This window comes from Eleutherodactylus coqui, chromosome 6 (genome assembly GCF_035609145.1).
Source record: "Eleutherodactylus coqui strain aEleCoq1 chromosome 6, aEleCoq1.hap1, whole genome shotgun sequence".
NCBI lineage: Eukaryota > Metazoa > Chordata > Amphibia > Anura > Eleutherodactylidae > Eleutherodactylus > Eleutherodactylus coqui.
The window spans coordinates 97,798,471-97,814,150 of NC_089842.1; the positions used below are offsets into that span (position 1 = coordinate 97,798,471).

At 46.8% G+C, this 15,680-nt stretch overlaps 1 protein-coding gene across 8 annotated transcripts in view; it reads left to right on the top strand.

Annotated features, from left to right (window-relative positions):
- The window catches only part of ARHGAP32 (Rho GTPase activating protein 32), a 195,291-nt gene extending 184,637 nt beyond the window's left edge, over positions 1 to 10,654 (top strand). For all 8 annotated transcript variants that reach the window (XM_066607241.1, XM_066607234.1, XM_066607237.1 and 5 more), the window contains 2 exons: positions 4,909 to 5,354; positions 7,282 to 10,654. In XM_066607241.1, coding sequence (XP_066463338.1) covers positions 4,909 to 5,354; positions 7,282 to 9,579 — 2,744 coding nt within the window. In that variant the 3' untranslated portion in view covers positions 9,580 to 10,654. The remainder of the gene's footprint in view (positions 1 to 4,908; positions 5,355 to 7,281) is intronic.
- The last annotated feature ends 5,026 nt before the right edge of the window (positions 10,655 to 15,680 follow it).

The window sequence follows — 15,680 nt, forward strand, 5'->3', positions numbered from 1 at the left end:
GTTGGAGTGACGAGAATCAAATGGCAAGTTAGGTCTCCAACCAGTGAGCTTACAGAGGAGCAGCCGTGGCTCGCTGGCACTGGAGGGGTATTAGTAGTATACAGGTGTGCCATGTTTTCAGTGTGTGTATATCAGTACTCTGCTTTTTGGGGATCAAGTAAAGTGGAATTCCTCTAACCCCTTAAGGATCAATGTGTTTCAGTCCAAAAGGACCAGACACTTTTTGGGATTTTACCCATGTGGTGGTTTTTATGGCCCAATTTTTTTTTCTTCAGCTACCAAAATTATTTTTGCTGCCTTTTCTGTTCCGTGACACATACAGCTATTTTTATAAAGCTATTATTACTTTTACAGCTTACATGCATATTATTTTTTATAGGGTTTTTTCTCCATAGACTTATTTTTACCGTTTTTTAGTTTTATTAGAGATAAATAGCTGAAAAAAGTTCATTTTAAATTAAGAATTCACCTTAGCGTAAATATATTCATTTAAAAAATAAAATGAGGAACCCATTCCTGTACATTGACATTCTGATATATAATTTGTATAGTCTCACATTACACAGCACATATGGCAATCGTTTAGGTCTGCGCCCGCAGTAGGTTTTTTTTTTTTTTGTAATTTCTTTTTTTTACCATCTATGTCCCCCATGATGTCATATAAGACCTCTGGGGGTCATTCCCATTGTGTCTTTATTATTAATTTCACACTTTTCCACTGCAGTGACAGTAAGTAGTCACTGGCAGAGCTGTTCTGCGTCTGGTAAAACCCTGCAGCTCTGTTGTCACAGGGGGCACCCAGCGATCCTATGATTGCCAGGTTGAATAGTGGAAACGGCACTTCTGCTTCTTCTTCATTCATGTCACAGCGCTCATTGAGCCTACAAGAGAGGAGGTTAAACGTTTCTGCCATCTCTGCGTTCTCACCTGTGACTAACAGCCAAGGACAGAACCGGCGACATTGCGGGAGCTTAAATCCTGCGCTGTATTCTTAGTACCGGTGGGGATTAAAGCCCAGGACCAAGCGGCGTACGTTTATTGCTCTTGGTCCTTATTGAGTTTATCTGACATTGGCAATCAAACCTTTATAAAAGAGTGTATATTGTGAAGGCAGAGCAGCTCGAGAAAAGACCGGGGACCCTATATAAATGATCATACAAAATCGGTTTTCAGTCTTGTCATATGCTGGAAGGAATCTTTCTCTACATGATATTTAAAGAGTGACAACACTTTTCAAAAAAACATCTGACCTGTCAGAGCAACACGTGAAAAGTTTTGATCCCATGAGGTCCAGGTGCTGAGACCCCCACTGATCCACTGAAATGAAGGGGCAGCAGTGCGCACCCGAGCTCTGTGCCCCTTCAGCTATCTTTGTTGCTTGGCGGCTGAAGATGGACACATAGACTTTTATAAACATCTAAGCAAAGGGCTTTAGCTGCTAACAGGAGCCAACAAGCACTGCAGTCCCTTCATTTCAGTTATCAGCATCAGGCCCCACATTGATCAAAAGTTTTCAAATTTCACTCTGACATATCAAAAGTTTTTAAAAAAGTGCAGTGTCTCTTTAAATATCAAAACCTATTTGACTATTAAAGAGATTTTCCCACAACTTAAAATTGTTTCATAAGCACACTGTCCTTCCTGGATGCTGCTGACCAGGTCATGTGACTGCTGCAGCCAATCACTGACTATAGACAATCACTACTGTGGTTAGCGATTGGCTGCAGCAGTCACATGACCTGGTCAGCAGCATCGAGGTAGGACAGAGTGCTTGTGAGGCCATTTTAAGTTGCTATGCGGTGAGCTGAAGCACACACACTTAGGGCCTGATAGCAGCCTTTTGCTGACTACTGTTCAACGATATCTGTGCTCCTATAACTGACCTTTGTATATGGCATGAGGGACAAACACTCATTCATGTGATCAGTCGCCCCCATACGGTTTCATCACTGGATGATCTTTACTACAGCACAAACTAACCTGTGGCTATTGGTTGTTGCCCTTATATATGTGTCTCTTCCTCCAGGAGCTGAGGCCCTTAGGCCTCATGTCCACGGGAAAAATCAGGCCCGCTCCGGATTCTCCGCGGACATGAGCGCTGAAAATGAGAATAAATAAGAATAAACTTACCTCCCGCACGCTCCGGATCTCCTTTTCGCCACGGCGTCATCTTCTCTCCGTCGCGGCCGGATCTTCTTTCTTCGGCTCGGCGGATGCGCAGGATGACGTCAGTGACGTGCCCTGCGCATGTGCCGGCCCGAAGAAAGAAGATCTGGCCGCGATGGAGAGAAGATGGCGCCGCGGCGAAGAGAAGAACCGGAGCAGGTGAGTAAATCCCGATTTTTGTCTCCCGCGGATCCGGACGGCTTCCATAGGCTTCAATATAAGCCTGCGGGAGACCCGCACGAAAATGGAGCATGGTCCAGATTTTTTCATGCTCCATTTTTTTTTAAATCACTTTTATTGACCATCCGCGGGTATTTATCTACCCGCGGGTGGTCAATGCATCCCTATGGGGTGCGGATCCGCGCGCGGGAGAAGAGTTAAAATCCGCTGCGGATTTTAATTCTTCTTTTGCCCGTGGACATGAGGCCTTAGCTTGGTTACATTCCTGGATGGAGGCGCCACCTTGAGTTAACTGTTAGGAACACAGTGGGAGGGGGGAAGCGAGTAGTTAGTCAGCACTTTCAGACAGCTGTGTTAGTGGTGTAGAAAAAGCACATATTTGCAAGAGGCATTTTACTTAGTTTATTACAATCCCCCCTTAAAATGACTATTTTGCCTGTCCCTAATCCCGGGCCTATCTCATCTGTCTCTGTGTGCCTTGGAACTCTTTTGTGCCATACGTTAGACGAGTCATGGCCATCCCATGACCCTCCCTGCCACCGACTCTGCACATAGAGAGGTCAGATGCTGTCCCTATGGGCTTAAAGGTATTATAATTGCTTAGGGGAAAGAGTCTGCAGGGGGGTGTAGGATTTCTTGTAGTCCATGTTCAGCAGCGTCGGCACAGCATTGTCCACGGCCTTCTCACAGAGTTTCTTCATGCAGGGTAATACACAGCGGACTATGACGGCAAGGATAATCAAAATTACAAGTATGGTTATCCCTAGCTGAGCCAGCGTTCTCTGCCACCCACTCATCCGACTAAGGTATTGGTCCCATGGGTGACTTATACCTGAGGTTTTCTTTAGCTCTACTGATAGGTCCTCTAGCTTTTTGATGGCCAAGGTCACTTTACCGTTTGGTCCTGTGTTGTCGGGGATGTATGTGCAGCTATTACTTGGGGCTACCTCCCACATTTTCCTTATTGGTCTCCCTAAATATAGCAGCCAAGAGCGATTAGCAGTACAGACATTTTGATAGGGCTCGTTGCAAATGGGGACTAGGCTGAAAAATCTGTTGAAGTTGGTGTCCCGGATGGTCCCAAACATTTTCTACTGGCGATGGAAGTGTGACAGTGTTGTGGGGACATTCCTGTGCCCCCCTTGTGTGTGCGGCCGAGCATTATCCTGCTTCAAGCCGCCATGAGAGGAACACATGTGGCTGCAGGATGTCCTGAACATATCGCTGGGCTGTCATTGTCCCTCGTGCCACTACTTAGGGGTGACTGACTGTCGTATGCGATGCCCCCCAGACCATCACACCAGCAGGGGGCAGTGTGCGGATCCACAGCAAAGGCAGGATTAAAGCGCTCACCCGGAGGTCTCCAGACATGAACACAGCCGTTGTCGGTGCCCAAATTAAACCTGGATTAATCACTGAAGACAAACCAGTTCCACTCCGTAGCATCCAGTTTTGTTGTTCATGGGACCTCTGTAAATGGAGGCGACGGTGGGTGGGTGTCAAAGGCATTACATATATTGGGCGCTGAGAGACCAAATATCCTTCAGCCAAGCACCTAGAAATGGTTCAAACAGACACAGCAGTAAAACAACTTCTTCTAGGTGCTTGATTTTTTTTTTTTTTTTACAAAAGGAGTGTATAATGTATTAAATTACTTTTGCTTTTTAGAATTTATGTGGTATAAATACTGTAACCGTTATTCTGCGGGTCCCTACGATTATGGCAACACCACATTTATAGAGGTCATATTATACTTCACATTTATAGAGGTTATATTATACTTCACCACCTTTGTGCAATATAAAATGTTTTTGTTTGTTTTTTTTTAAATAACAAACCTTTTTCTGTGGCCGCACATCCCAGGACCGGAGCATTTTTAGTTTTTCAGTTGACAGAGCTGCATCAGGCCTGTTTTTTTATGGGGCAACTTGTAGTTTTTATTGGTATCATTTAAAAGTATATACGACTTTTACATTTTTATGCCTGTTTTGCCCTATCAGAACACTGCTATTTTAGGTTTATTTACTGGAATATACTGTGCTGGATAAATGTAGAGCTCTTATGGGTGTGGCCATAATTATACGTAGGATTTGTTTTATTTTTTTAACATTGAAAGCCTTGTGAAAAAGGAAAAAGGTTTTTTTCTTTCCCTGTAAAACATTTGTATGCTATTGTCATTAATGACTGCAGCACCTGCTGGGTTAAATGGTGCAGATGAGCAAGTCTTGATTTCACTCCTTATCTGGGAAAAACCCCATATGTGACAATCAGAGAACAAATCTGCTCTCTGATTGATGAGGGGGTGATAAAATGAGCAAAAATTTGCGGCCGCTTTCCCCTGGAGGAGACACAAGACCCCAGTCCTCAGGATTGATAATGGCCTTAGGTGTGAGGCCCCCAGTGATCAGACATTCCCAAGACAGTTCCTAAAAGTAGTTATATACCCCCAGCAACTGCACAGTTGGGGGTCTGTGTTGTATAATGTAACTTATGGTATAACTGACATTGTCTGCACAACTTTGTGGATTTGAAACATTAAACTTTTCTCTTTACATTAAACAGGATTATCTGTTCTGGAGTCTCCTCTGGATCCTGTCCCTGTTACCAGTGTTTCCTTCATTCCTCCGCCCCCTCCTCCTAAAAACGCTGCCCGTATGCTGGCTTTGGCATTAGCAGAGTCTGCACAACAAGCTTCCAGTCAAAGGCGACCCCCCTACCTGCAGTTCATGGAGTTCCCACTGCCACCCCCTCCAGAGGAGGAGCCCCCTCTTGATCTCCCACCGCCGATGGCATCCCCTCCACTAATGCCAGCTGCAGCTGTATCCCCAGAGACGAGTCCCGTCCTCACTACAGCGACTACTCCCAGCACATCGTCCTTCTCCCTCATCACCATCCAGTACAGTCCGGTGAGAAGTCACTACAGTGTACCAGGAGAAAGCCCATCCACGGTCACCCCGGGGCTCAGCCCCTCATCCCAGGTGCAGAGTGATCATATGGGAGCCCAGCAGGTCAGTGTATCTGGAGTTTGGAGCACTTTACATCTTTGGGGTCTTCAATGAAAAGAATGGGGGTGCTGTGCACAGCAACAGTTGCGGTGAATATTAAACACTGGACCCTGCCAGGACCAAAGGACTATGTCCGCACAACTGTAAGGCTCTGTTCACACTGTGTTTAGGGCATCTTTATGACATATATGTCAGAAAGTCTCCCGCCACATCTCATGCAGTTGCGTATTTCATAGTATACATTGGTAATCTAAGACACTGCATGCTCCTATGACTGGTCAGAACTGCTCACATGGCGATCATTAGTCTTGAGGCCCTTTTACGCGCAACAATTATCACTCAAAATTCATTCAAACAGCCAAAAGTGAGCGATAATCGTTACGTGTAAACGCAGGCAGTGATGCACTGTTTATTCACATGTCGTCTGCTGCTGGTTTTTAGCCCACATAAAAACCATCATCAAGCCGCTCAAAATTCTTTTAAAATTGAATTCGTGCAGTCTGTGGTACAGCTTGCCAACTTGAATGTAATCATTGTGTTTCCCTTGCATACGTAATAAGTACATTGTTTGTTTATGCGAGCAATTATCTGGCAGGATTCCATTGTCTTCTCCTGACATAAGTACACGCCCACCTGAGCAAACAACTCCTACTCCTAGAGTTTACTTTAGTTAATGAAGGAAATGGAGATGATTAAAAGCCATTATCTGTACATGTAATTTTATGCAAAAATGTTGGCAGTTCATTTAGTCTTGCAGACGTTTTAGCGATAATCGTTGCGTGTAAAAGGGCCTTTAGTGTCTTAGACTAACAATGCATACTAATACACAGCGTACATCTAGTAGTTAGAGAAGCTCGTCAGCAAGCTTTGTTTTTAACGCGACCCTCTGGGTCTGGAGAAAGGCCTACTACAATACAATTACAGTATGAAGAGAGCTCCATTGAGCCCCTCCAGACATCCGTATTACATGTCTAATCTGTATACAGATACTTTGTACATTGTGATAGGACTGCCCACCTTATTTGTACCTATCTAATACCACCGGTGGAGGAGTTAGTAAATGTACTCCACTCAGCTACATCTAAGTAAAGGCTGATGTACAAGGGGGAAAATCCCATCTTCAAACTACTTTTGCCAAGATTTTGCCCAATGGGCTTTTAAACCCATTAACATGCTGTTTTTGTTTAACCCTTTAAGGGCCAAGCGCCGTATATTTATGGCACTTTGTCCTTAAGGGGCTTTTCTGAGCACAAAATGGAAATTCTGAAAATGCTGAACTCTAGGAGGTCCGGCTAAGTACCAGCAACCTGTAACTTTTATCTGCCACTCTGAATCCTCTTTTTCATCCTGTGCAGCCGGCAATCTGGCGCTGTACTTACATGCATCACTCCTGCAGTAAACGCAGCAACGGACTGTTACCTACAACTTCCAGCATGCATAGAGCTTGTTTCCCAGCCAGCTCTGTAGCTCCGCCCACAGCTCACCTGTCCTACAACTTACCAGCACCAACCTGCCTCTCACTCCGTGCCAGAGAAAGCTCCTGTCCTCCTCATCATGCACTGCTCAGAGGATGTTGGAGGCGAGGGACAGGAGAGAAAGTAGCAAATGCGGACAAGATGTCAGGGGAAGTGGAGATATTTTTCAGGCAGATGGTCAAGTGACGCAGATAGAAAATGAAGGAAGAAGCTATTACAGAATGTCTTGTTGTGCTGATGTATATTAGGATTTTGAAGTGTTACTCTGTGCCCGGAATACACCTTTAACAGGTGGAGTAAATTAGTAACTTTGTAGTGTAAGTCACTAAATCTATATATATTAAAAGCAGCTATGTCATGGAGACTTTTATGGCATTTCCTAACTATGAAAACTTTTTATTATTTGTACAAAGGATTCTATTGGATGGTTCTAACCTGTATTGTTTGTGTTCAAGGTCCCAGAATCCGCTCCCCGGGAAGAGATTACACCTCCTGGACCGTGTGAAACCAACTATGGGCCGTGTGAAACCAACTACGGGCCATGTGAATCCAACTATGGACCATGTGAAACCAACTACCGTGCAGAATTGTGTACTCCTCCCCTTTCTTCGGATAGACCTAGTCCGAGGCCTCATTTTCACCAGCGTTCGGAGTCTTTTCCTTCCCATCCTACACATAGTACCGGACCACCAGCCCCACCGGTCAGAACCATGGAAAGTCGACTGGCCACTGCCCTGCACTCCAACTATAATGATGCCATCACCGCTAGCAATTATCACTCCTTCCTGAGTACTATCACCCTGCCATCGTCCCTAGAGGATGCGCTGCCAAGGCACAATTATTCAGCTCATGTAAAATCTGAGAGCCTGATGGATCAAGGTGCCAACTACAGACACCCGTATCCTTCCCAGCCCAAACCGGAAGAAAAGCTTGAAATGGGAGATGGATACAGACACTCATATCAAACCCTCAGTAAGCCTGAGAGCACAGAGCTCGCCTACAGAAACACACATCCTTCTCAGGTGGAACCAGAAAATCTTAATGAGGCATTTGATGCTTTTGTGCATTCTAAACCATCTGTAGTCCCCAAGTCTTACAAGGCGGACAGTGCGGCACTGCATATGCCAGCACCGCCATATGTGTCCCGCTGTGAAACGCCATCTTCAAATTCTACTCTTTATGGCACCTACATCAACCCAGTCAAACACCCAGGACTACAGCATTCCCGTGCAAGGAGTCGCCCGGATTATATGTCATCCTTAAGTCCGAACCCTCGTACATACTCAGAAGATGCTCCACCATATCCAACCATAAGACGGGTCCAATCCTTGCATGTGCCTATGCAACCTCCACCACCTCCTATGCGTACAGTTCCGATTTCCAGAACAGAGGTCCCTCCAGATGAGGAGCCTGCATACTGTCCACGACCCGTCTATCAGTACAAACCCTGCCCGCCCTACAGTTCTTCCACCGATTATCATGTCACTCAGCTGCAGCCTTACTTTGAGAACGGAAGGGTACATTATCGATACAGTCCCTTCTCTGGCAGCACCACATATTACTCTTCAGATGGCACCTTTTATGATATGGACCCTTACAGCACATTGCGTTTGCGTCAGTACCACGTCTATCCCAGCCGTGACTTTGCATCTTATACTACGAGACTGCAGCCCAAGTCAACATATCGGTCACAAGCGTTGGCGCCATATCCCAGAGGAAGCCTGCGTGAGCACAATTTTATAAGCAGAGATGTGCCTCCTGCTTTACCCCCTGAACACCCGAGACCTCTTCACATCTCCTGGGATATGGAGGACATGGACCGCTACAGATTACAGTCTCTGAGACGGGAGAACAGAACACGGCAAAGATCAAAGGGACCGGTGATGTCTCAGTATGACAACGTTACCCCATCCATAGAGGATATAGTAGGACTGGACGTCCTACATTTGAGAAGCAGGTCCGACCCGGGAAAAACTCCAGGACTGCTTAGTGTTGCTGAATCTAAAGATGTCCGCTACCCTGGAAGAGCAGAGGCTGATGAACGTCTAGCACATCCTCCTCCTCCTTATGGAAATGGGTCCCAGGATAAACCATCCCTACCCCAGAAGCAGAGTGGAGGGAGTAGGAACCGCATACAGCATGATTTTACCTCTGAGCATCGGACTGCACCGCCGCCGGATGCCGGACATAGACAGTCATCTGACGGACGTAATGGACCCCCATTCCCACCCGCTGAATACAGCTCCAAAACATTACCACTGCCTTCCGAATCCACATATCAGTCCTCAAACAGTAAATACAATGTGAATCCACAGGAACCAATAAGGCTCAATCACAAGGAAAAGAGGATGTCGGAGGACAAAGAGCGGTCACTTGCCAGACCGCCACCCGACAGCTCCCACAGAGACTGTTACAGAGAGGATGCGGCTCAGTTCTCTACCGCTCCACCCAAACCGGAGAGGAGCCATAGCCTCCGGACCCACAACCCAGAGACTTTAGAGAGAGAACCTACCATCTTCTACCCCTACCAAACACTCCACGGAAAGCTCCACAGCTCCATAAGTACATTGTCCCAGTACGATAATGTGGCAGATTACCATTCCATACCCCACCATCGATCAACAAGCCAATCAAACCCAAATGCCTTTTCCCTTACACATGGCCGGACTTACGCTACTGCACTGGGTCAGGGAGCTTTCCTAGCTGCAGAGTTATCCCTGCAAAGGCCAGAGGCAAAAGTCCACGCGGAGTGAGGGGCTGCCAGGGGATAACGGGAGGGGGCAAAGTGGAAAGAGAACTTCATTCTTATTAGGCAGACCCCTGCTGGACAGCGGACTGTTTTATTTTTTCAAAAGACAAAAAATGTGAAAAAAAAAAAAAAGAGAACCAAATCTTAGTAATGACACAATAACTTCAGTACACACACAACTAGCAATACACACGGACACGACACTCCTGCACTCCATCGTTAGATGACCGTTTTTATGTTGTAAACAGTGATATCATAATCCTGTACCGTTCTCCCCCATTGGTGTCCTTCCTAAATGTGAGGAGGAACTCAGAAGAATAAAGAACTGCTATTTAATCCATATTGGGTTTGTTGTGTTTATGAAACATGACATTTATAAATTTATGTTCTTTAAGCCTCATTCACATTGGATCTGGTTTAAAAGGGCAGGAAAAAAAAATAGCGCAGCATGCTGCACTAGTCAGGTAAAATGAGGGAAACTTGATGAACCCCATTCTAGTCTATGGGGCCCATCAGATGCCATTGGTGTCCAGCCTAGCTGAAATCTGGCACCACAATCCCTTTTGTCGTTCTGTTACCAGAACGGAGTCAAACGATAGAAATAAATGCCGATCTGAACGAGGCCTTAACGTTGTGGGATGTCCAAGTTATCGCCTCTTGATGTGGTTCCCTTTATTCTTAGATGTTAATATTTTTTTTCCACTATGTAAAGGTTCAAGTTATGAATGTTGTCTGTGGATGGATAGACCCCCCCCCACCACCTTCCTATAGTGCATGTGTAGTCACATCATGACATTCTGCTAACCGTATGTGTATCATACAAATACCGGGCCCCGGGAAGATGCCAAGTTACACAACCCGACGACCATTACTGATAGTTTACCCTGGGTGAGAAGGATCGATGAGGACACTGAGCTGCGCCTGCCTTACATAGCCATACCTAGCAAATCCTATGTGGATTATTATATACGGTGTCTTAAACTCCATTTAACTAGTGATCAGTTCCTTCTCTTAGGCATCAAGTTTGCAGAAAGTCTATATTTTTGTTGTATTCTTGGAATAAAGTTCTCCTCATTGCAGAGTTTTGCAATTATTACATCCACAATCCGCCTGAATTGATGTTCTATCGTTGACACAGCAGAGGAATCTCCTCGGCCGCAGTGCTCAGAGTGTGGCGAGAAGGAAGCCAACGGGGATGTTCAAGTCTGCATGAAATGAACGATGAGCAGAGAAGTTATCCTTCAATCGTTGGCCGTGTTTAGACTGAACAATTGTTGGTCAAATTCAAACGATCCAGCAACTTTTTGAATGATAATCGTTCTGTGTAAAAGCAACACTCAGGGCGGCTTCAGACGACTGTATATCGGCTGGGTTTTCACGCCCAGCCGATATACGGCGTCCCTCTCTGTAGGGGGAGGAGCTGGAAGAGTTGGGAGCAGGAACTGAGCTCCCGCCCTCTCTCTGCCCCTCGGCACTATTTGCAATGCGAGGGGGCGAGAGCTCAGTGCACTGCTCCCTGCCCTCCCTGCCTCCCCCCCTTGCAGCGAGGGACGTTGTATATTGGCTGGGCGTGAAAACCCGGCTGACATACGGTCGTCTGAATAAGCCCTCACATGAGACGCACAAACGTAGGACCCATTATTTGCACTGGGTCTATTTACATGGATGATGCCAAAGCACAGGAGCTTAAAAAAAGCCATGGGAAGATAGCGGCGGCCCGATCTTCACCGCACAAAGGGATTTTAAAAAACCCCACTGCAAATGCTTTGCCCAGTGTTCCCCAACCGCTGGCTCGGCAGGGATATGCGGCTTGCTATACGAGTCTTGGGTTACTGTATGGCCATTCTAGTCGAGCAGTTGACATTATTGCAGACATATAATCAGCAGTTGCTACCAACATGGATAAGTATAATACTAGAGTCAGATTTCACACAAATACGTATTGGCAAATATGTGATTCCCCCGATTCTCCATTATTTAACATGAATGGAGAAATATTGAAGTTGAATGCAGCCGCTGAGAATCACTCCAAATGAATGTGGCTCACAAGGTACAAAAGGTTGGGGATCTCAGTAACTTTGTACTTCAAGTACTCAACCCCTCATGACCTAATCCTGCTCAGAGCTGATGGCTTGATGCAAATCTGTCCGTTCAGGTAAGATCTGTTCGGCTAGAGTCACACATGTAGATTTTGGTGCAGCTTTTTGTGTTAAAGCCAAAAGTAGGTCTGAAAAGCAGGAAAGCTAGTTGTCCCTGACCTCTGTATCCACTCCTGTGGGGCTCCAGAACTCGGTGGGATTCCGGGGACTTTCAAACAACAGATTTGCTGTGGAAAAGGTCATCAGAAACCTGAAGCAAGTCAGGGAGACTTCCCTTTTGCAGATTATAACTAGTTCCCCGATACTGAGGTGTGTGGAGGGCAGAGAAGCTAGAACAGGGTGGCAATGTTTACAAGAACCAGAAAATACCGGAAATCCTCTTCACCATTTCCCCTCCTCATCTGTAGGCAATTGTCAATAGTAACTGCTCTATGATCCTAAGGGCTTATTCACACAAAGGTATTTGTACACGCAATACCTAGTAAATAGAACATATTGATTTCAACGGGTTCCTTCAGATAAGCGTATTATACTCACTCATTTCATTTGCGCAAAACATTCACAGTATGAACGCAGCACATTAAACTAATTTAACTTCATTGCCATCAATGAAGGCATACTTGCTTTTTTTGCGTTTGCAAATCCGCACACACAAAAAGTACAGTAAAACACACAGGCGCCCGCAAAATAACAGCGCCCGTCGTGCAAGTAGGCAGCATAAATGCGCTGCCTGTGTGAAGCCGACCTAAAACTACCAGTTTGGATGATGGACGTTGCTCCAGACACAGGTATGTACACACACCATTGAGATGATCCGCAGTGAAAGCCGCACATGACATTGCAGATTTTGGCGCGGCCTGCGCGATGGATGTCCCTCGTTGCATTGCAATGAATGAAATCCGCTGTAAAACTCAGCAGCTGTGACCCGGCTGCTGCGGATTCTACAATTTCAAGCACGAGTAGAGACTTTTTACCGGTACCGTAACGTAGCGGCGCTTGTACTAGTACTAGAGATGAGCGAGCACCAAAATGCTCGGGTGCTCGTTACTCGGGACAAAATTATCGCGATGCTCGAGGGTTCGTTTCGAATAACGAACCCCATTGAAGTCAATGGGCGACCCGAGCATTTTTGTATTTCGCCGATGCTCGCTAAGGTTTTCATGTGTGAAAATCTGGGCAATTCAAGAAAGTGATGGGAACGACACAGCAACGGATAGGGCAGGCGAGGGGCTACGTGTTGGGCTGCATCTCAAGTTCACAGGCCCCACTATTAAGCCACAATAGCGGCAAGAGTGGGCCCCCCCCCCCAACAACTTTTACTTCTGAAAAGCCCTCATTAGCAATGCATACCTTAGCTAAGCACCACACTACCTCCAACAAAGCACAATCACTGCCTGCATGACACTCCGCTGCCACTTCTGGGTTACATGCTGCCCAACCCCCCCGCACGACCCAGTGTCCACAGCGCACACCAAACTGTCCCTGCCCAGCCTTCAGCTGCCCTCATGCCACGCCACCCTCATGTCTGTTTATAAGTGCGTCTGCCATGAGGAGGAACCGCAGGCACACACTGCAGAGGGTTGGCACGGCTAGGTAGCGACCCTCTTTAAAAGGGGCGGGGCGATAGCCCACAATGCTGTACAGAAGCAATGAGAAATATAATCCTGTGCCACCGCCATCAGGAGCTGCAGACGTGGGCATAGCAATGGGGAACCTATGTGCCACACACTATTCATTCTGTCAAGGTGTCTGCATGCCCCAGTCAGACCGCGGTTTTTAATTCATAGACACAGGCAGGTACAACTCCCTATTGTGAAGTCCCTGTGGACCGACAGCATGGGTGGCTCCCTGGAACCCACCGGCGGTACATAAAAATATCCCATTGCATTGCCCAACACAGCTGAGGTAGTAATGTCGTGCTTAATACAGGTGGGCTTCGGCCCACACTGCATGCCCCAGTCAGACTGGGGTTCTTTAGAAGTGGAAACAGATGCATTTATAATTCCCTGTGGACCCACAGCATGGGTGGGTGCCAGGAAGCCACCGGCGGTACATAAAAATATCCCATTGCATTGCCCAACACAGCTGAGTTAGTAATGTCGTGCTTAATACAGGTGGGCTTCGGCCCACACTGCATGCCCCAGTCTGACTGGTAATATGTACCTTAACAGTAACCTCGTTGGTGGTAATGTGGTGGTGACTGCGGACCTGGTAGCGCGGTTTAATGTAGTTGGTTCTCGGAATGTGGCCAGGATTAAGTGGGCCGTGGCGGGGGGATGGTGGTGGTGCTCTCTTGTTGTGTCGTTAAAGGTGAAATTCTTGGACTGCCACCAGACGGACCAATGCAAAGGTATTTGCCAAGAATGTTTTCATTGTTGGAGGAGGAGGGGGATGTTTTGGAGGCACTATGTGTCCTCTACACGTGTCTGTGGTTATATGCACCTTAACAGTAACAGCGTTGGTGGGAAATGACCTCGCCGCCATCATGTCTTTGTGAAGCCTCTGTTTCCACACCCCAGTGACATACCATTAGCAGCGGTATAGGCAGAGCCCAGAATTATTAACATTTCAGCGGTAGCATTAGGGACAGGCCCCACTAACATATCACTAGCAGCAGTATAGGGGGAGCGCAGTCTTAGTTCCATTTCAGTAATAGTAGCACTCAAGACAGGCCCCAGTAACATTCCCATTGCAGCAGTTTAGGGAGATAACAGTCTCTTTCACATTTCAGTAGCTGCAGTATAGACAAGGCCCCAGTTACATTTATGTAGCTAAAGTGTAGGCCAACCACACACACCTTTCTGTACGATGAGTGCAGGCGAAGAACATAGAAATTACTATGATTACACTGTAGGTGAGGGCCCAAAAAAATTGGTGTACCAACAGTACTAATGTACCTCAGAAAAAATTGGCCATGCCCAACCAAGATGGCAGGTGAAACCCATTAATCGCTTTGGTTAATGTGGCTTAAGTGGTAACTAGGCCTGGAGGCAGCCCAGTTTAACGAAAAATTGGTTCAAGTTAAAGTTTCAACGCTTTTAAGAGCATTGAAACGTATAAAAATTTTTAAGAAAAATTATATGAGTGAGCCTTGTGGCCCTAAGAAAAATTGCCCGTTCGGCGTGATTACGTGAGATTTCAGGAGGAGGAGGAGGAGGAGGAGGAGGAGGAGGAGGAATATTATACACAGACTGATGAAGCAGAAATGTCCCCGTTTTGGATGGTGAGAGAGAACGATGCTTCCATCCGTGGGTGCAGCCTACGTATTGTTTAGGTATCGCTGCTGTCTGCTGGTGGAGAAGAAAAGTCTGGGGAAATCCAGGCTTTGTTCATCTTTATGAGTGTAAGCCTGTTGGCACTGTCGGTTGACAGGCATGTACACTTATCTGTGATGATTCCCCCAGCCGCACTAAACACCCTCTCTGACAAGACGCTAGCCGCAGGACAAGCAAGCACCTCCAGGGCATACAGCGCGAGTTCAGGCCACGTGTCCAGCTTCGACACCCAGTAGTTGTAGAGGGCAGAGGCGTCAGGGAGGACGGTCGTGCGATCGGCTACGTACTCCCTCACCATCCTTTTACAGTGCTCCCGCCGACTCAGCCTTGACTGGGGAGCCATAAAGCTGTCCAGGGCCTTAAAGACTGTTGTACTGCCTGTGCTGTACATGCTGCTCGATCTCCGCACCTCCCCTGCTACCTGGCCCTTGGAACTGCGCCTTCTGCCACTAGCGCTGTCGGATGGGAATTTTACCATCAGCTTGTCCGCCAGGGTCCTGTGGTATAGCAACACTCTCGAACCCCTTTCCTCTTCGGGAATGAGAGTGGAAAGGTTCTCCTTATACCGTGGGTCGAGCAGTGTGTACACCCAGTAATCCGTAGTGGCCAGAATGTGTGTAACGCGAGGGTCACGAGAAAGGCATCCTAACATGAAGTCAGCCATGCGTGCCAGGGTACCTGTACGCAACACATGGCTGTCCTCACTAGGAAGATCACTTTCAGGATCCTCC